Genomic DNA, 22,090 nt, shown 5'->3' on the forward strand with positions numbered 1-22,090 from the left:
GGCGGAGAGAGAGAGATACAGGTGTGGAGGAGAGAGAGAGATACAGGTGTGGAGGAGAGAGAGAGAGAGACAGGTGTGGAGGAGAGAGAGAGAGACAGGTGAGGCGGAGAGAGAGAGATACAGGTGTGGAGGAGAGAGAGAGATACAGGTGTGGAGGAGAGAGAGAGATACAGGTGAGGAGGAGAGAGAGAGAGAGACAGGTGTGGAGGAGAGAGAGAGAGACAGGTGAGGCGGAGAGAGAGAGATACAGGTGAGGAGGAGAGAGAGAGATACAGGTGTGGAGGAGAGAGAGAGAGAGACAGGTGTGGAGGAGAGAGAGAGAGACAGGTGAGGCGGAGAGAGAGAGATACAGGTGTGGAGGAGAGAGAGAGATACAGGTGTGGAGGAGAGAGAGAGATACAGGTGAGGAGGAGAGAGAGAGAGACAGGTGAGGAGGAGAGAGAGAGATACAGGTGTGGAGGAGAGAGAGAGAGACAGGTGAGGAGGAGAGAGAGAGATACAGGTGTGGAGGAGAGAGAGAGATACAGGTGAGGAGGAGAGAGAGAGATACAGGTGTGGAGGAGAGAGAGAGATACAGGTGTGGAGGAGAGAGAGAGAGACAGGTGAGGAGGAGAGAGAGAGATACAGGTGTGGAGGAGAGAGAGAGAGATACAGGCGAGGAGGAGAGAGAGAGATACAGGTGTGGAGGAGAGAGGGAGATACAGGTGTGGAGGAGAGAGAGAGATACAGGTGTGGAGGAGAGAGAGAGATACAGGTGTGGAGGAGAGAGGGAGAGACAGGTGTGGAGGAGAGAGGGAGAGACAGGTGTGGAGGAGAGAGGGAGAGACAGGCGAGACAGACAAGGTGGAAACAAAGACGCAGGTATTTCAGTTGATGATTAATATTCTGCGTTACTCAGTCCGGCACCTGTTCGTGTGCGTGTTACCTGCTGCAGGCTGAAATGAAGCATGTGTCCCGACACCGAGGCGGCGCGCGCCGTCGTCTTCAGGTCACTCAAGGTCAAAGTCTCACAGGAGACAATGTGGTAACGGACCAGGTCAGGCAGACGACCAGACGACCTCCATTCTTCAACCTACACACACACACACACACACACATTAATAATGAACGTATCATGCATCACCAACTATGTTCCGGACGTATATATATGCATAGTTCTACGAGATGAAACACAAAATCTTCAACGTGAGATTGTTAGATAATATATGACACTGTACTCACAACGGAGGCATTGTTGGTCGACTCCACGGGGACGAAGACGGTGAACGGGCCGTTGCCGTAGAGATTACGAGTATTTGATAACTGAGAGACACAAAGAGAAAAAAGATGAAGTTGTGCGATGACGGATCTGGGTCATCGCGAGGCAACTCACCAAAATGTTAAAAAAACTATGGCTCCGGAGAAACTAATCTAAATAATCTAAACTCGGAAAACGAATGATGCAGCCCTCCGCATCTGCTTCCTGATTGGCTCTGATCGGTCACAACCCGATTACCAGCGGTGAATGCAGAGCGTTGCCAACTCTTACTGTCAGTATAGTAACAGTTCCACCTCATGGTCATTTTTCATTATTTGCCTTTTCTGTAACTGAGCAACCAACTGCACAGTAAACAATCTGCTTCCTGTTTAACACCGGTGGGCACATGCCCAGTGTGCGTGAATGGTCACGTGACAAAACGCTCGTCTGGATGGCGATTGATTGTCAATTTAAAAGGAAAACGTAGTAGTACGGGTGTAGCGTCAGAGATTAAACAAGCAGTGTGACGTTTATGGCCGTGAGCACACTTTGCCGAGTGAATTTCAATGTGCCGTGACTGACGGCCACTCACCGACACCATCCGCTGGTAGAACGAGTTCTCCGACTGGCGAGAAATCTCCTGCGGGACAGACAAGCAAAACACGACTTCTCGTGAGGGGGGGACACGTGGCGGTGGTGGAGGTCAGAGGCGAGCGGGAGGTCAGAGGTCATGTCACTCACATTGTAGACGTTTCCGCGGCAATTCAAGCCGTCGCCCACGTGGCTTCTCAAGCAGGTGCAGTTCCTCCGGCCCTCACCCAGGTACTCGCAGTTGGCATACCTGCTGCAGCCGCCGTTGTTCTGCACACACACAAGATCAAACCGATGTTGCAGGACAGGAATCAACACACATGCGATCACTTCGCCGCCACGATCTGCATTAATTCTATCATTTAGGTTTATCTATTCATCCATCGACCGCACCAGCGACTTGGTGTCTGTCCCAAAGAAGTCAGACAGACCTTCGAAAAAAATGTACGGGACAAAACATGATGACACAACAAACGACGATGACAAAACAGACATACGATTCTGCACGGGTTGACAGGATAACAGAACCTCCCCGAGCCCTGGAAGCCCAGCCGACACCTGCAGGCCGTCTGGAAGAGGACGGAGAAAAGACAGTCAGTCAATGAAACGGTCAATCACGTCCTCCGCCTGTGTAACGGGAAGTGACATATCAATTAAAAACCTCTATTTGACACAAGGTGGAGTGAAAGCTCCCGTGGCCCTGGAGGTCTCGGGCTCCAGCGGATATAAATATTCAGGTCTGGGCCGGAAAAAAATGACTCCTCACCAACATTCAACAAAATCTCCTCTGAAGCAGCGAATGGAGTCCGGAAAAAAAGAGAATCAAGGGAACAGACTGATTTATGATCTTTATATACTGGTTTTCACTCCCCCGCCTTCTGCTGTAAATCCTGCTCAATTTTTGTTTCTTTAAAGAAAACCAAGAAAGCTCAAAGTCACGGTCCAGCCTCTGCACGGCTTTTTCTAATTTGTCTAAAGCTTAACGGTGTCATATTTATATTTTCCTTCTTCCTGTTGCTCATCGTCTTCATGCTTCACCATTCAACCTGTGCACTGTGCACTTACATGACGCTGCATAAAACACCAGATTAGTTGAGTGTGAATTGTTGTGTAATATTCTATTATTTTCTTGCATATAATTGCATCACATCACCAGGGCTGCAACTAACGATTATTATCATCAACGATTTATCTGTCGTTATTTTCTCAATGGATCGATTAGTTGTTTGGTCCATTAATTGTCATTAAATGCTGAACAATGTCGATTGTGTTTCCCAAAACTCCAAGATGATGTTTTGTTTTGTCCACACAAGATATTCAGTTCACTGTCACAGAGGAGAAAAGAAACCAGAAGATATTCACATTTAAGAAGCTGAAATCAGAGAATTTTGCATTTTTTTCTCATTAAAACTACTTGAACGATTAATTGATTATCAAAATAGTCAAACTGCTGCAGCTCTACATATGACCGGTCAGAGTTTATATATGTTGAGGCATACAGATAATTGTAGAGTGTAAAAACATTTGCATTGCCCTGTTGGTACAGTCATCCGGCACTCATGTCGCCGGCCTGTTGAATGTTGCTCCGATCTCAACTATCAAGACTCTGTCTAGATTAAGATTTTTCTGAATCACAAATCAGATGGTATCCACAGTTTTCCAGACGGTTACACCTCTTGTCTTTTAGCCTATTTTTTTTTCTTTGCATTACAAATGTGTGAGTGGGACAGCTGAAGCATTTCATGGTCAGGACGTCGTCGTCGTCGTCTGACAAAAAGAATCACGGTCCCGTGTCCGCCTGCTCGCTGCAGTCTCCTGTACTGTGTATTTAATGCAGCAACACATTAACAACATAGTTCTTCTAATTTATACATTTATAGTCGTTTAGTCGCGGCCCATAAAACGCTACATGTTAACCAGAATTCCCAAGCTGCGGTTATAAAATCTTTTTTTTAATAAAAGCGACGTCTCCGACAAAGATCCTAAATATATAACACACACTGGTTAATGCCAACAGCTGCGCTTCGCGTCGGGCGATAGAGTGAATAATCACTGACACAAAAAGTTTGAAGCGGGAGAAAGTCCTTCCTTAACTTAACTGCCACACACACACACACACACACACACACACACACACACACACACACACACACACACACACACACACACACACACACACACACACACACACACACACACACACACACACACACACACACACACACACACACACACAGCACTCCAGCTTTTTAAGATTCACACAGTCCGCAGGGAAAGCTCAGTTTTTAGGGGGAGACAAATTCTCTCTCGATAGAGCGAGAGAACGGGGAGAAACAGAGGTGGGACCACAACAATAAAACCTATAATGGCTCTTAGTAGAGTGCATACCTGCACCAAGACCCAGCAGTCATTAAATTCAATCAAGCCACACCTCATAGATGTCAGTCCCGTAAATATGCCTCATTTTTTCCACCAAGACCCATGAATCATTCCCTGGGAAATCAGTGAAAATGTAAAAAAAAATGTAATTTCCGTTGAAACAAAAAACCCAACCGACAAACAAACTAATCCCCTAGATTTGACCTGCAATAAAAAATGCAAGGAGGAATATGAGGCCATAACATCACAACACACTCAGTGTTGGGACGAAGCACAGTTAAATATCTTACGATGTTGGGCCCCGCTCGGATGCAGTCGGCTGACTTGTGGCAGCCTCCATTGTTGACCAGACAACCGTCCATCTCTGGGAACACAAACAGGCTGGAAATGAATATTTTATGACACAAACACACAACTCGTACACCAGATGGCTTAGTTGTTGGAAGGTGTGTTTGTTTCTTCCCTCCCCTTCCCCTCTGCGGTGTCCCATCCCTGTGTTCCCTCAATTCTATCGAATTTCATTTATATCATAACGTATTTGAATGCTTCTGCCACGTCTTGGTTCAGGAGTTTCAGGTTGGGGTCAGGGGTCAGGGGTCAGGGGGACTACAGACCCAGGCAGACGACCCCGTCTCCGGTGTAGCCCTGTCTGCAGGTACAGGTCCTCACTCCTGCTGACACTTTAATGCAGGCGGCAAACTCCGAGCATCCCCCGTTAGACCTGCTGCACAGATCCAGCTCTGAGGGACGGAGAGGGAACGTTAGATCAGATCTAATACAGGTACAGGATACATATGTGTGTGTGTGTGTGTGTGTGTGCTTGTGTGCTTTACCTTTGCAGTAGGTTCCGTTGCCCTCATATCCAGCCACACACAGACAAGCAGCAGCTACTCCCTTCGGTCCCGTTATACAGCTACAGCAGAGCAACACACTGTTCAACATTTATTCGTCCACTGAAGAAGCAGCTACTGATGATTTTTTGGGGGATTCGTCTGAGACCATTTTGCTCAAGTCTGCTGGTGATGTTCTGAATCCACTGTTGTACCGGGTGCCATTGGTAACTTTAGTAACACGACTGAACTGATCTTAAAAATTTGAATGAACGCTTGAGAGCTGCCTTTGAAGATTTGTATCTCAAAGTTCACAAATAATGTCAGAGTTTCTGGATGTAAATCAACCTTTGTAAAAAGGTCTCAAAGTTTGTGCATCTGTAGGGGAGATTTTTGTATTTGTAAAACAAGAACTTCAATGTTGTTTTGATATTAGTATGTGATTCCATACTTGGGTCGGATAAATGTGTGTGACAGGCATCATACAGTGAATACTACAGACTTATTAAACTTCTCATGTTTCTGTTTGTCATTTGGATACCGTTAAAATAGTAAACATGCCACTTTATGGTGATTTGTAAACATTTACAGACAGCCAGGTAGGACTTTTTTTCCTCCCCAGTTCATTGTGGGTCAGTTTAGAGCTCCTCAAAAGCCCACAGGCGATTTATCCGGATTACACACTTAGACACACAACTCAGCTATTGGCACGACAACGCAAGGACTTACTTGGCGTTCTCGTCACACACACCGCCACAGGCGTCGTCCTTGATCTCTGAGACACGCGCAGACGCGCAGACACACACACACACACACACACACACACACACACACACACACACACACACACACACACACACACACACACACACACACACACACACACACACACACACACACACACACAGAGAGAGAGATTTCAGGTGACAACGAACATACTGAGGGAGGTTACAATTTCACATTGTCTGTGTGTGTGTGTGTGTGTGTGTGTTTGTGAGTGTGTGTGTGTGTGTCTCTTACCTACAGAGCAGGACACTCCTTTCCAACCTTTATAACACACACACCTGCCGCTTCCTGCCAGACCGTCCTCACACTTCCCATGGTCGCACACACACTCTGCAACAGACACACACACACACACAGACACACACACACACACACACACACACACACACACACACACACACACACACACACTCACACACACACACACACACACACACACACACAGCATCATTTAGCATATAATTTTGTTAGCGTCGATTAAGTTAGTTTGTCAAAGCTGCAGGGTTGTTTCAGCCTAACGTAAGCACGTGATCATCATATATTTGCAACCTGTGCAGGTTTGCGAGACGTGTAGGTTTGTAAGCTGCTTGGGTTTGTTTGCTCTTTTTGGTTTCATGGGTTTTTGTTATACTTCTAAATATGTGAGCGTTACAGTTTGGCTACAATCCTGTGCATGAACAGATTATGTGCAGACAAAGAACTTCCGGCGGTGTGTGTGCGTGTGTGCGTCTGTCGGGATGAGTGTCCTCACTGGAAGAGCAGTTGACGCCGTATCTTCCCGGTTCACAGTTCTCGCACGCGGTGCCATGGAAACCCTCGTAGCAACGACACTCCCCGTTTCCACGGTTACTGTCCTGACACTCCCCGTTATTGGAGCACCAGCTGCCAACGTCTCCGGGGCATTTGAAGCACTCGTGACCAAAGTAACCAGGGCAACAGGAGAGATCCTGCAGGACACACCATCAGCACGATTATTATTATTATTTCTAATATTAAGGCTCAAACATGAGCTTGGTAAAGTGATGGCTCGTTGTCACCAGACGAGGGTGTCTGTTATGTAAATGTGTGATTATGACCTCTGATTATTCCACCTCATGACAGAAAACAGAAAATTATTAGTGACTAAGTCAGGAAATTTGAATGACAGACTGAAAATTACTCCCAATTCAGAGCCGGTTCTCAAAACCCAACCTGAACTATTTCATTAAAGCTTAGTGGTAGTAGTTATAACAGTAGAACCAGTGGCATTAGGAGTAGTGGCAGGTGTAGTAATAGTAGTAGTATCAGCAGACCGTGGTAAACCGAAGACATTTGATGATACAGCCTGGCACCGACTTCCTCATGGAACCAATCCGCTTCCTGTATTTACAGTTGGGCCGCATGCTGGCAGGAAACTGTGGTTTGATCTGCAGTAGAAACAAAACAGAAACCTATGAAAGAATACAAGTATCTACAGAGATAAGATTATGTGGTGCAAATAACCGGCGACTTGTTCACTACGATCAAACTCGAACTGAATCGTCTCACACTTAACTTTGTGAATGTTTTTTTTTCCAAGTACTAGGTCAAGTTTCTGAATTATTCTACGTTGGGTCATGATATTTACTGTGTCCGTCCCCTGAATACTGACAACTTTCTTACTGGTTTGTAGCTGAAGAGGCATCGCGGTGGTCCAGCACAGTCTGAACACCTCCCCTGCAAACAAAAAGGTGGAGATTACAGAAACAACATACACCGTATGTCCTGCAAGGATGATTGTGTTCTTGTGCTCTGTTGTGGCTTTGTAACAATCAAGCACCGTGACGGATCAGAACCTCCACTGTCAAACTGGCAAACTTGGGAGTGGTCATAGACCCATTCAGACACTGATGATGCAGGATCAGGATCAGGATGAAGATCAAGATCAGGATCAGGATCAGGATCAGGATCAGGATCAAGATCAAGATCAGGATCAGGATCAGGATCAAGATCAAGATCAAGATCAGGATCAAGATCAGGATCAGGATCAGGATCAGGATCAGGATCAGGATCAAGATCAAGATCAAGATCAAGATCAGGATCAGGATCAGGATCAGGATCAGGATCAGGATCAAGATCAAGATCAAGATCAAGATCAGGATCAGGATCAAGATCAAGATCAAGATCAAGATCAGGATCAAGATCAGGATCAAGATCAGGATCAGGATCAGGATCAAGATCAGGATCAGGATCAGGATCAGGATCAGTCCACTCTCTCTCCCTCACTGAGGAGTTCTGAGACTATGAATATTCATGAAATGCAAATAACAGTGGCCCCGCGCACCACAGCTGTCGCGCTACGTTGGCCGGTGGAATAATGTGCGCAACAAGATACGCTAGACGCGTCATCGGAGAGATTCAGATTCATAGATTTTTGGTTTTCTGTATTTGTACCAAATCTAGCTCGAACAGGATTCGTTTGAATTTCAAATTGCAGAGAAGTGGAACACAGAAATCTCCTCCTCCAGGAGAGGAATGTGAAAACACCAGATACAAGTCGCTGTAGTCAATGTCAGACATGTTAGAGGACAGGAACAGAAGAAATAAGTTTAAATACGACGTTCAAGAGGAAAACATTATGACTTTACACCGAGTTTTCTCGTATTGATCCTTGCTCTTCTTTTTGTGCATCAATCCGTGAGCATTTATTGATCATCATGATCTCTGATCTATATTCTACTGTAACCAGCCGGGTTGCACTTTGCTCTGCTGTACATACATCCTCCCATTCATACAGGCATTCATTCATTCACCAGTCTGCCTCTCCGTCCTTCTATTGGTCCATTTGTCCATCTGTCTGTTCATCAGGCCTTTCATGCGTCCATCTGTGTCCCTTTCCATTAATCCCTCCCTCACTCATCCCTCCCACCCTCCCTCCATTCTTACGTTGACCTGCAGGGTGACCTCCTTGCTGCATCTGTTGCGTCGGACTTGGAGGACCTGGGGGAGGACGATGACGACGCCATACTGCGTCTCAAAGAAAGTGCCGTCGAGAGGAACGTCGTTCACAAGCGTCTGGAGGATGAGAAAACAAATCAGACACATTGTTGGACTTATAAAAGTTTATTTTTGATCACTTTTTTAGACCTTTTTTTTTATAATATTTCTATTTCACAATAATACTGATCATTTTGAAATCGTAGTTTTTATCTGTGATGCTATGAAATTGAAATTCCTATACTAATATTTCCATTTGGCAGAACTCAGATATCAGCAGTAACTGAACATATCACCAGAGAAATACACTGAGTCATGACAAACAGAAAAGTTCCTGATTGACATCCGATCAGAATTTCAGATGGGGAATGAATTGAACATTTTTTTTGACAATGTTTTGGAGATTTCTGAATATATGTCTATAGTACAGAATAGAATGAAAGAAATATCTTTTGACAGGGAAAAAAAACACCTTCACTCTATATGAATTTCAGACTATTTGTGAACTGAATCAGATATAAACATGATTTCAAGACACATAAAATAAAAATTTTGATTTTATTTTATAATTTGTTATTATGTCTACACCTGTGAGGTCATTTGAGAAAATATGTTTGTGTTTGTATGTATTGTGCTTGTGGGTTTACATGTGGGAATATTAATTTTATTGTTTACTAATGTCCATGAGGGATGCATCACGTAAATAGCCACACACAAAAATGAAACTACTCGTTCGTGTCTCTGCAGGACGATTTTCACAGAAATGAACTACATCCTGAAAGCTGGCTGCCGGGAAAGAAGAAAAAAATCTATATAACAATGTAACTGATGGGAATGCAAAACAGACTGGTCCAAGTTCCGGTGTGGGAAAGCGCCCGTGAGGTTGTGTCACTGTCACACGACTGTGAAGCTTTGCAATTTGGTCCATTTGTCTCTACCTGGTTGTTGTCGTTCAGGTGGAACTGGACCTGGTAGTCGTCGCCCAGCAGAGTGCTCTTCAACGTGCCGTCAGACAGGTGGTCAGGAAAGAGCAGCTCGCCGACGATCACATGGTACTGGAACACGTCCGAGGCCTGGACAGAGACAGACATGCACAAAGGAGGTACAGGCGAAGAGGAGGAGGTTAAAATACTTCTGGGGTTTCGTTGAGATTCCAATTTTCTTTGTTGGAAAAAACTGGCCAATCACAGCTTTTTATGGCAGAGTGAAATATGAGGATGTCCTCTTTGTGTGTTGGAGCCGGAAACATACGTGGATGGGAGTAGGGGCTGCAACTCACGATTATTTTCATTATCGCTTAATCTGTTGATTATTTTCTCGATAAATCGATTAGTTGTTTGGTCCATAAAATGTCATCAAATTGTGAAAAATGTCGATCGTGTTTCCCAAAACTCCAACATGATGTTTTGTTCTGTCCACACACCAAAGATATTCAGTTCACTGTCACAGAGGAGCAAAGAAACCAGAAGATATTCACATTGAAGAAGCTGAAATCAGAGAATTGTGACTTGTTTTCACAAAAACTACTTGAAGAGATTAATCGATTATCAGATTAGTTGGTGACTAATTCAGCAGTTGATTTCTAGTCGATTAACTGTTGCAGCTCTAGATAAGATCTTCTGATGTTTTGTAAGTGATATTATAGAAATCAAGCTTAAATCGAGATATTTCTTTGATCGACTTCACAAATGTTAGTGGCAGTTTGCCGTGTTCCAGGGCGAGAACACTATAGGTCAACATAATGAGTGTGTAAAAGACGGCAATGTGATTCGTTGTACAAATACAGTTAGGTTCGTGTTTCCGTTTCCTTCTGCGGGAAATGTCTGGTGGGCTTTCTGCAACCTCACCGAGAATTTGTGGTGACGACACATATCCAAAGAACGAGTATGAAGTGAAAATAATAACAATGAAAAAGTGAAAATAAGAAGTTACGTTATGTATGAACTTTGTGAGTTTTTGTTGTTTTGCTGAAACATAAACAAGAAGGTTTGTTGCCTATACTTTACTCTAAAAGTACTACTACTATACTCTAGCAGTGCACCAATGAATGAGCTGCGTTCAGAAAAGGTTAGTCACCGCTGATTGGTTCACGCAAAAAAATAACCCCCCGCCCTTTCCCGATCGTAAAATAACATGATCTGAATAACAAGAAAATTGAGAATATCCGGCCCAGTGTAGTTCAGCAGTCCTTCAGGGAGAACACCCACTGGCTCACATCACCTGGACCTACCAGGAGGGAGGAGTTAGTCCTGCTGAGGTGCTGCCTGATGGCGTCGTCTGTCAGCAGCAGGAGGGTGAAATCAGACATGCTCAACTGCTTTGACAGGTTGTACATCTGTGACAACACACACACACACACACACACACACACACACACACACACGTAAAAAACAAAAACTTAAAAAAATCAGACAATGTTTTGTTACGACAGATGACTTCACAGACAGAAATCTTACCAGAGCGTACTGTCTGAAGAGAGTGAAGTTGGAGGAGGAGTTGAGGAAGGCCATCAGCGCGGGGGGCTCGGGGGGGAGGTCCGCGCGAAGCGGGGCCAGAACCTGGACACAAACCAACAAGTTCAAGTTTCGCGTCATGGGATATTCCATAGGAACCAAAATGCCTCGATTCATTTAACTTAACCCTAAAATTTTCTACTCATGCTCTCATTGTCCCACAATTTCTTCAACTTCTTCTTCTTCTAACTGGTAAAATATGACCTGTCCGCTGACGTCGACAAGACTTACACTTACGTCCCAACTGGGAACCGACGTTTACCTGACGTATTGTACGTTAACCGACGTTTCTGAACCAAATTCATATTTGGTTGAAATTCTCCGAGGGTTTAAAAATTACACAACCCTGAATGGAACCCGTTCCGTGTCGGTGGAAAAGGGGTAGGCATGTACGGTTAGAAAAATATATATCGCGAGCGGGGAGAACTCGCCACTCGTCACCCTGAGGCCTGTGATCAATCACAGCTTGTCTACGCTCGTGGCAACAGGTTTATTCACCACTACACTATTTATTTGCCCTTTGGTCTCTGTTTTTACGCTCTCTGCCCCTAACCCTATTGTGTTTGTGCTCTGGTATTAAAGACATCTGATGCCGTATACTACTATACTACATACAGTACTACTACCTGTACTGTATGTGTGCTCTACTCCGCCTCCGGGTAAGAAGCGACTCTCACCTGGTTTATGATGTGAATGTAGCCATTGATTGCGGGGAGGTTGTATGTGATGACCGAGGCGTTGCCAATCTGGAGCCCCTGGAACAGAACGACAGTCAAATATGCTGTAAATTACGTGTGTATTTAACTCCGAAACCAGGATATCAGATTAAACCGGGAGAGACGATGTGACTGACAGAACAAGAACAAAACACTGCAATAATTAGTTCACCAGGAAAAGAACACCTGGGCACACTGGCTGCACGAGGCCACTAATGCTACAGCTGCTGGAGATGCAGCTTAGAGGGATCTGGGCGGACGGATACGCTCTTTGCCAGAAACAGTCCCAAAATACAACTCCCCCTAAAACCACAAACTGGAAAATCCGCAGGTACGACCAACACTACGTGCATGAGTCATCGGTTCTACTCCGCTCCTACCGCGCTGCTGTTGCTGATCTCCCAGGAGGTGTGGGGGTTGAGGGTCGGCAGCCTGCTTCCCACCAGCTTGTACAGATCTTCCAAAGAGTAGACTCCCGGCAGGATGTGGGCCCTGCGACCAGGAAGGAGCCAAAGGGAAAAACGGTCACGACTCATTTCACCGAGCACAGACGCGACACAACGTGCTCCTGAGAGATGGTGGACACCGACTGTTACTGTCGCGGGGAAGGGTTAGGGTTCGTATTCTCTGACCCCTCAAGTCAAAGTTACATTGTAACCCTGAGCCCAGTGATCTCTGTGTGTGCGTGTGTGTGTGTGTGAGGTGACCGACCGCAGGAGGTGAGGCAGGTTGTGCCGGCTTTTCCAGAACGAGTCCTTGTCCGAACTCATGTTCCACAGAGCTTCTCTCGAAGGAACCAACACTGTCAGGTTCAGACTGAGGTCCTCAGAGAAGTGACTGTACTTCTACACACACACACACACACACACACACACACACAAACACACAGATCAACAACACTTTATTCTTGTTAATTAACAACGTTATTCTCGGAGATTTATGACTTTATTATCCAAGTCTCCAATTTTTTTCTCTCTATGTGGCCCTAATACTCCGTCGTAGTATAAGTACATCATAAAATGTGGACACACAATACAAGTGATAACAAATACAGTATTTCCAGAGAAGTGAGTCTGGTTCTTACAAACCTGAGCCAGTCGGTGGAAAGAGTACATCTTGGGATTCATGTCCAGCTCCTACAAACACACATGGACACACTCGGTTATCATAGTATTGGATCACACTGTGCGTTGTAGATTAACCGGGATGTAATATTAGGGTTAGGGTTAGGGTTAACCCCTACAGCATACAACACTTCTCCACCTGTTAAAACGATCAACGCTGCCGTCGGCAGGTCATGTCAGCTTTCGCTAATGAATTCAAATTTTGTGAGTAACTTGGTAAAAGGCAAAAATATATACTATTGTCTGGTAAAGTCTGTGTCTGTACTCAGCCTTTGTCTCCACATTCCCAACAACTCCAACATAGTCACACGCCCTGTCAATTTTAGGAATGTCATTCTCCAGCTAAACTTGCATTAATATAATATCTACAATATTAATAAATCACTGTCATCACAGGCCCTTCAATATTAGGGCTCATAAGGTCTCCACCTTTCTATGTAAAGTGCCTTGAGATAATGTTTGTTGTGATGTGCCCCCCAACGGACACTCAACATTAAAAAAGTGGATAACGAGCTCCCTGTATTATTCTGATATTCTGAATATTTACCTCCAGCAACGATCCATAGCAGATGGTTCCATCTCCAGCGAAGCCATCGGGACAGGTACAGGTGTGAGTGCTGTTCTTCCGCAGCTCACACTTCGCCTGTGCAGCAGAGAGGATCATGGGAGTTTTCATCTGCCCTGCCGCGACCGCAGCGGTTAAAAAAAAACGTCCTCATATGTTTCTGGGTGAGCTTTCAAATAAACTCGAAAAACAGCACATCGAAGTCTTGATGAATTAGAATCACATCAGGGTTTGTTTGGAATGTTTTAGCTGGTCTGCGCTGCTTGTCCCGACGTATGTCGTCATGTTTCACAAATCTCGACAACAGAGGTGATGATGTCAGTCAAAAACTCAAATGATGAAAATGAAACCCATAGAAAATGATATGACACAAATACTCTCATAGGCTGTATAAGAAAATGAACGTAGTCACCAGGTCTGGAAAATGAAGCGGAAGCTGCCTAGAGCCTGTATTGTCTGTAATGACCAGCGGAGGGCGACTCCACTGGTTGTATCTATAGAAGTCTATGAGAAAATGTCTTGACTTCTCACTTGATTTACAACGTCAGTAAACATTATCGTCCATTTAGCGTAAAAACGACGATAGAGCACCGTATGCATTGTGGCATGTGATTGACAGCTGGTCCGTCCAATCGGTGCATGGTTGAGGATTGTAGATGTGGGCGCAGTGGACGAGTTCTCAGTCAGACCACATCCACCAATTCTACGTCCAGTTCTCAAAAAACAAAGATGGCGCTGCTCAAGGGTCCGGTCGGATTTTCGAATTTGCTTAGGAAGGTTCCTAAATCCTGCAACGACCTGGAACGCTTCAATGCTTCCTTTCCTGTCTCCTTTAGCATAGGGTAACTGGCGCTTCCTGTGCGAAAGGAAAGGACAAATAGACGCCCCACAATGCATTGCAGCAGCAAATTTTAATGGGCCGACGTCATGCTGGGTTGCCACTAGGTTTTTCTATGTTTGTGTTTTTCTTCAAACCCATCATCATGACGGTCGGCGGTTTGTTATTTTTTTTACTTTTTTACCTTCAACGGCTGTTTGAGGGATAAGAAGCAATTTGTGTGTTTGCGTGTGTGCGTGTGTGTGTATGTGTGTGTGTGTGCGTGCGTGTGCTTTTACAATGTTATGGCAGCCTCCGTTCTGTTTTCTGCAGGGGTTGATCAGGTCACACACATTCCCGTTGCCCATGTAACCTGTTTTACAGACACACTCGCTCTGCAGCCACACGGACACAAACACAGAGTGTTAACGGTCACGGCATGTTCAGTCACAAAGCTGATGAAAGTCAATTGCTAATAAATCACAGACAGTAGCGGACAATAAGATATAATAATAAAAACAATAGTATTTTATGAAGATCTTTTCAAAACTGAGATCTTTACAAATCAGCTAACACAATGGTTTAGAAATTATTTAAAATAAAATAATATATATTTGAACACCTGTAATATTAAAAACAGCAAGACAAACAAAAACGTGTGTGTGTGTGTGTGCGTGTGTGTGTCGATGACAGTTCATTATTAATCTTTAGGTGTTTGTAACTGACCTGTCCGGGTCCAATGTGGTTACAGTCGGCGTTGGGGCTGCAGCCGCCTCGACTCTCCAGCTGACAGTTGTTGATCTCCACACACACTCTGCCGTCACCCGTCCAGCCCTCGACACACACACACGACACGTTGCCTGGGCCCACATACACACACATTGCCTGTGGAGACAGGAGAAAGAGATTTAACATACCAATATTGATATTTATTACATCTGCTATTGCATCCGTGTGCACAGAGCTGAACCAGGTGTAGTGACGTCACCGGTCCTTCTAACAGATAAAAAGTTGGGTTCAGAGGATTGTTCAGGGGACCACAAAAAATTGCAATTATGATCACATTTATGTAAAAAATAAATTGTGTTTATTTTCTTAATTCAAGTTTTACATATTTGGTTGTGTTTATGGTTAAACTAAAATATCAAGCTTCAATTTCCTTTCTTTGTCATAAAGGTTTGATAACGACATCTCAACATTTACTGATTAAAAACAAAATGATCTTGATGTTTAACTTACATTGTCTGGGAGTTCTGTATGGATTGTTTTATTTAAACTGCAACGATCGGCGCAGCATAATCCAGGAATCATCAATTATTATGGCCATTATTGATTAATGATGAAATGATATGTATGGGCTCATACTTTGTAGGAAGGGTACAATGAAAATATCAATAACTAGGGGGACGATAAAAGCACACACACACACACACACACACACACACACACACACACACACAGATTAAAAGTCTTACGTTGTTATCGCAGCCTCCTTGGTTGCTCTTCAGGCAGAGGTTAATGGGAGAACAGGAGTGACCGTCACCTTCGTATCCATCCCTACACACACATCTGGGGCACCACACACACACACACACACACACACACACACACACACACACACACACACACACACACAGTGTAAATTAGCTGTTGAACAAACTCAGCAGTCAAACTCTTCCTGAGTTACTGGGTTCATTCTCTGGGAATCATGGATGTTACTAAACATGCGACACACTTTCATTGCAACACTTAAAGCAGGTGCAATAGGAGAGGGCAGACTTCCTCTCCGAACGGTTAAGAACCCTTTAAAAACCCTCCGAAAACTGAAATCACAACGTTATCATGGCCGAGACTATGTGCGTGTGTCTAATTACTAACTTTTTGAAGTTACCCTGCTCACAAATGGAAAAAACAGACTAAACCAATCACATGACAAATCAGGATCATCGGTAGTCGTGGTAGAAGAATCTCACGTGGTGTGTAGTCCTGTGTGTGTACAGTAGGCGTGGATGTGACAGTGCTCCTTCAGCCCGTCCGAGTTACAGGGCGTCGCTGTCTTGTCACAGTTGTCTCCGGAGTATTCCTCTAGACAAGATCCTTTCCGACACACACCGCCGCTGCCTGGGCGGTTATCACACACACCGTGGACACACCGACACTCTGAGGTCACACACACACACACACACACACGCACACACACGCACACACACGCACAGTCAGTCACAATGTAACACCAGGCAAAATAAATCACTGCGTTAACAATGCAGTGGACAAACGCACACAGTTCCAAATGTCACATACAATATGATTTATAATCCAGGTGATCGTATTAATCCTGATTCCTTGAGGACGACTTCTTTATGTCCCCCTCAGGACCGGGGCGTTTCAAGGGACTTTGAGGGGCCCTACATCCCACTGAGGGGCCTCGTAAGGGGGTTTCCGCTCGTGGTGTCTCCTGTACGCAGCTGATCATAGAATTTTAAGGGGGGTCCTCACGAAATTGTCATTGCTGTCGATTAAAAATAATCAGCCGTTCTCGGGGGCCCTTCAGTTTGGGTGCACCGGTAATTGCCTGCTTTGCCTCTTACCTCTGTTGCCACAGAAAATGTCCAATACTTTGGTTTATTACCAAATACCTAAAAATAAAAAACATACTTCTTGGGCGAATCGGGGTCCAGCAATATGATCTGGAAAAAGCTACGGGGTCGATATCTCCGAGCAGCATTCAAGAGACGTGTGATTGTTTGAACCACGTCTGGATTTGTTAAAAAAGGGTGTAAAGGTGGTGGAGAAATGTGAAATGTGTAAACCTATCTTCGCCAAGATGAACCTTGATCTCGGGGACGCGACGCCTGTGCGAAGACCGTCAAACCTTTTTTTTTTCTTTCCCGTTACCTTCGTCACAGTTGTCTCCGTGCTTGGACGGATCCGAGCAGATGTGGCAGGCGACGCCCTTGAAATTGGCCCGACAGCTGCACGAGCCGTTGCCGTGGATACCATCGAAGCACTGCATGTGGTAAGAATAAATATATAAATATATATTTATATTTATAAATATGTATGTGTACGTATATATAAATAAAACATATCAGTTGAGAGAGAAGACACGCGTGTGACAGATGTGTTTGTCGCTCACCGTTCCTTTGTCGTAGCAGGGATGCTGGAATCCTCCAATACAGGGTTTACAGTCTGGACCGTAGAAACCTTTACAACACTCTGGTACCTGTTACACACACACACACGCACGCGCACGCGCACGCACACACACACACACACACACACACACACACACACACACACACACACACACACACACACACACACACACACACACACACACACAGCATCATTTAGCATATAATTTTCTTAGCGTCGATTAAATTAGTTTGTCAAAGCTGCAGGGTTTTTTCCGCAACTACACTGGTTCACATGTTCTCACATAGTAAACACCTAAATAAAGTTCCTGACGCAGGTGTCAGTGTTTCCCCTCTCACCAGTTTGGTGGTGTTGCAGTATTTGGCGCAGCCTTTACTGAGTGCCGACGTCAGAGGAGACGTGACGTATTCACAGCCGGTCTGATGAGTCTCCTGAAGAGACAGAAACACACGGATTCAGTGGTCTTTAGTAATTTACTACATTACTAAACGTTGCACCAGGTGAATAACAAACAATAACAAATGTATTTTTACCATTTCAGTGCTGCCTACTGGACAATCTGTTGTATAGAGGTAACTGCATTGAACACACGGACTCTGAAAAACACACAATCATACACAAATGAATGATACATAATCTTTACTGTTAACATTTGTATTAGCTCGCATTAGATACATACTTTTTTTCCCCATATTTTTATTGTGTATCAACCAAAACCAGGCTAATACAATCTTCTAACTTAGAATTGAAGTACAAAACGACTGAGCGAATATAAAAAATAGAACATTTGACAAAACATACAATCAAAAGCATTTCATATAATTAAATCACTCAGGACAAATTTAATAACGTGAAATTCCAATTTGGGTGAGTGAGTGTCCTTTTTGAATATCCAATTCTGAATGAGTTCCCAAAATGTTTTAGAATAAATTCAATCACAAAATAAGTGCTCAGAAGTTTCAATGTCTGACTCACAAAACACACAGTTATTTTTATCAATATTAAATCTTCTTTCCAGAAAGAAGACAGTGACAGGGATAAATATCATTTATTTTGGGTGGGATAGGAAGAGTGAGGTATTTATATCAAATTTTCCTTTTTAATTATTGTGCATCTGGTGACGCTGAAATCATTTAGTCAACCATGATACTGCTCACACTAAATGACTGGTAGTTGAACTGAGTCACTTTTATTTGACCCGTTATCTCTGCAGCCGACTTTATATCAGAGTCTTTACTTCTTGTGTCGTCTCTGTGTTTGTTCATAGTTTGATTCGACTCTCAGTGTCTCTCTCTCTCTCCCTCAGTTCTCCTCTCACCACGGTGATCTTGCTCTCGATGACGTCACAGCGGTGTGGCAAGATGGGCAGGATGGAGGGCGGGTACAGCAGCCCGTCAATCACGTGGATGATCCCGTTGTACGCCTTGATGTTGGTGGTCACCAGCCGGACGCCCTTCTCCCCCAACAGGATCTCACCCTGCCAGGAGGGAAGCAGGAGGGCGTGTGGTGCAAATGGAAAACCTTGAAGACATTGAACGAGGCAAAACTACGGCACGCGCTGCGAAGAACCAACCGAAGACACTTACGTCGTCGGACAGGTTGATGGTGACGAACTGATTGGCCATTGTCAGGATCTTGGGGAGAGCGGCGATCTGGTCGGCTGTCAGCTGCAGACGAATGAAGAAATGTCAAAAACATGTTGGAAAGACAAAAGTACGTCCCTATGACGTCACGTCGTTGTTAGGGCCGAACTCACAATGCAGCCTAACTTCTCCTGAAGGTGACACGAGAGTATCGAGGTCGTTAAAGGTTCGGTTCACAATATTTCCATGTATGAAACGTTATATGACTTATTTCCCCACAGATCCTCCTCATAAGAATATCTGTTCTGTTCTGTCATATCTGTTTTGTATTCATTGCTGTCCTACATCTGACTGCACTGAAACAGACGTGGCAGGGAGACCTGGGCTTAGCAATAACGGATGAAGATAAATCAAAAATACTTTTCGAGACAGCATTTAACATCAGTGTGTACTAGAAATAGTTGTATTCAATTCAAGGTCGTACATCTTGACTTGTGCTCTGTGGCTACTGGTTTGTCTGGGACCAACACGAGGCCTCAGCAGTCTAAGTGAGTCCGATCAGGTTGGTACAGTATCGTCCAAAGTTTGAGTTTCTAAAGTAAAATTGCTCATTTTGCTGCAGCTGAAGGATATTAACAAAAAAAATAGGGAATATCATATTCTAAAAAAGACTTGGGAAGATATCTGCCCGACTTCAAAAACACAAACTGCTTTGTTTTATTATACACATAAAAAAACTGTGAACTTATCCTTTAAATCTAAAAGAAAAAAGGTTCATCCGCTGGAGGGCAAAAATGGGATCAGAAAATATCTTGACAATTTACCCTCTAAAATTAAAGGAACGTGCTGTGCGGATGTGACCTCTTAGACCATGAGATATTTTATTGTCGACCATCGTGTCGGATGGAAATATGATTTTTTTCCATCCGAAAAGCCAAAAAAGACCGGAAGAAGGAGAAAGGAAGGAAGGAAGGATGAACCAATGGGGCGACGGAGGGAGAGTTGGGTCGGGGGCTTCTTACCACAGCCTTGGAGAAAACGTGGTGTCTGAGGAGTTCTTGAAGTTTAGCCTTGGACTTAAAAAAAAGGAGAAGAATATTGTTAATAGCGAATACATTTTACATATCATAATGATAAACGGACGACTACTTGGCAGCTGAGGTGGTTGCTGACATTACGTTTGGAAGAAATCGAACAAAATACTGGTGAGCAGTTTTGACAGGTTTCCTTTTTCAACGGGAACTGACAACGTATTGAGATTCAGTACAACACATGTGGTCTGATTTGATGAATATCAGCAGACCTGGATGACATTTACACCAACCACAAATAAAGACAAACAAAATGAAACCAATCACACGTGACCCCCCGCCCGTGTCCTTACTGTACCTCGTTTATCATGTAGAGGATGCTGCCGTCTCGGGCTCGGTCCACAGCTTGGTTGGTGGGAACGAACACGGTCAGGGGCCCCGGCCCCCGCAGAGGAGGAGGCGAGCCGCAGTTCTACAAACACACACAATCACATCATATCTGATTAGAACTGACGATTGAGCACCGATTTAGTCTTTAGAATCAGTTCCAACTCGCCAGGGAATCGATCATTACTGAGCCCCGCCCCCACATAGCTACTGTTGCTATGGAAGTCAACCTGCTCGTGGCCGGAACAAAAATACTCACATCAACCAGCGACAGGAAGCGGTTGAATTTTTCATCTTTGGTCAGAATCTCTCCAATTGTCTTATCAGCAAACTGGCCACAAGGAAAAAGGGGAAAGAAATCAATTTCATATTCACATCCACCAGGGGTCACTTTTTGTCAAGGATGATATTTGCCGACCACACTGATACAGGCGACTTATGGAGATAGAGTTTGACTGCAGTGACAGGGCATTAGCAGGAAGTCATCTAACTTGATATACAATTAAATAGTCATGCAATTAAAACCAAATCATTTTTATTGAACATAAATACTGAGCACCCATGTAGAGCTCAAACTAAAACTTGCAGAGACGAATTCCTCAAAAATTGGCACTCCATTTTCTTATGAAATCTCCTTTTTGGAGATTTTACTTTTTAATTGTATGTTTGAGTAAAAACGTCTTTCAGTTTGTTTTTCAGCGACTCTGTACCCTCACCTGTCTGTCATGATTAGGCCCGACAGTGACAAAGCTTGTGATTGGCCGGTTGATGATGTGGATGATCCCGTTGGCTGCTGGCAGGTCTTCCTGGAGGACGGTGTACTGTCTCGTGGGTTCGTCCATCAGGATGAACTTCTACGGAAAAAAAACACCACAGCAGATAAAACCATCGGTGTGTTCATGTGCACTGATTTTTTTAACATTGCCGTTAACACGCCACACAGACGTTAGATGAGTTCAATGAATGGAGAAAAAAAATGTCTTACAACCATATCTGGTAAACACACTAAAACAGGCAGTTGTTGTCAAAGCTGCAGGCCTCCGTCATATGAGGCGAATGCAGTTATTCGTCAGCTTCACATTGTTTTAAATGTCGGAGGACGTTTTTGTATTTTTTGCCATTGACCAACTATACATAGAGTATAATGTCAGATGCCCCAGTTCATGTTTTAGAAATAATTAGATGGTGTAGTGTAACTCCCTGCAGTAATATATATGTGATATTATCAAGTATATGCATTTTTTCACATCATACATTTTGGTTTTCCTGTCATTGGGCCATTTGTATTTCATATTATATTAGGGAAACAAACAGCAACCCAGGAACAGGCGTGGGCCCTGACAACAGCTTCCTTTGGTGTGGTGTCACAATGACATCAGGAACATTAATGTCACATTATCATATGTTGAACGTTTACTGA

The 22,090-nt window shown here is 44.1% G+C and overlaps 1 protein-coding gene across 1 annotated transcript in view; it reads right to left on the bottom strand.

Moving 5' to 3' along the window:
* stab1 (stabilin 1) overlaps positions 1-22,090 on the bottom strand; it is a 51,378-nt gene that overhangs the window by 18,387 nt on the left and 10,901 nt on the right. The window contains exons 13-48 of the mRNA XM_035632903.2: positions 21,387-21,524; positions 20,930-21,001; positions 20,642-20,755; positions 20,275-20,328; positions 19,256-19,336; positions 18,988-19,146; positions 18,203-18,265; positions 18,008-18,100; positions 17,650-17,736; positions 17,409-17,520; positions 16,487-16,673; positions 15,989-16,082; positions 15,240-15,398; positions 14,813-14,908; positions 13,679-13,774; positions 13,096-13,143; positions 12,719-12,852; positions 12,388-12,499; positions 11,969-12,046; positions 11,235-11,336; positions 11,009-11,113; positions 9,717-9,851; positions 8,728-8,856; positions 7,465-7,518; positions 7,116-7,229; positions 6,575-6,770; positions 6,058-6,153; positions 5,767-5,812; positions 5,041-5,120; positions 4,822-4,947; positions 4,498-4,571; positions 2,326-2,397; positions 1,979-2,098; positions 1,830-1,877; positions 1,222-1,302; positions 926-1,072 (exon numbers count right to left, since the gene is read on the bottom strand). Coding sequence (XP_035488796.2) covers positions 926-1,072; positions 1,222-1,302; positions 1,830-1,877; positions 1,979-2,098; positions 2,326-2,397; positions 4,498-4,571; positions 4,822-4,947; positions 5,041-5,120; positions 5,767-5,812; positions 6,058-6,153; positions 6,575-6,770; positions 7,116-7,229; positions 7,465-7,518; positions 8,728-8,856; positions 9,717-9,851; positions 11,009-11,113; positions 11,235-11,336; positions 11,969-12,046; positions 12,388-12,499; positions 12,719-12,852; positions 13,096-13,143; positions 13,679-13,774; positions 14,813-14,908; positions 15,240-15,398; positions 15,989-16,082; positions 16,487-16,673; positions 17,409-17,520; positions 17,650-17,736; positions 18,008-18,100; positions 18,203-18,265; positions 18,988-19,146; positions 19,256-19,336; positions 20,275-20,328; positions 20,642-20,755; positions 20,930-21,001; positions 21,387-21,524 — 3,702 coding nt within the window. The remainder of the gene's footprint in view (positions 1-925; positions 1,073-1,221; positions 1,303-1,829; positions 1,878-1,978; positions 2,099-2,325; positions 2,398-4,497; positions 4,572-4,821; positions 4,948-5,040; positions 5,121-5,766; positions 5,813-6,057; positions 6,154-6,574; positions 6,771-7,115; positions 7,230-7,464; positions 7,519-8,727; positions 8,857-9,716; positions 9,852-11,008; positions 11,114-11,234; positions 11,337-11,968; positions 12,047-12,387; positions 12,500-12,718; positions 12,853-13,095; positions 13,144-13,678; positions 13,775-14,812; positions 14,909-15,239; positions 15,399-15,988; positions 16,083-16,486; positions 16,674-17,408; positions 17,521-17,649; positions 17,737-18,007; positions 18,101-18,202; positions 18,266-18,987; positions 19,147-19,255; positions 19,337-20,274; positions 20,329-20,641; positions 20,756-20,929; positions 21,002-21,386; positions 21,525-22,090) is intronic.

Source organism: Scophthalmus maximus, chromosome 6 (assembly GCF_022379125.1).
Source record: "Scophthalmus maximus strain ysfricsl-2021 chromosome 6, ASM2237912v1, whole genome shotgun sequence".
NCBI lineage: Eukaryota > Metazoa > Chordata > Actinopteri > Pleuronectiformes > Scophthalmidae > Scophthalmus > Scophthalmus maximus.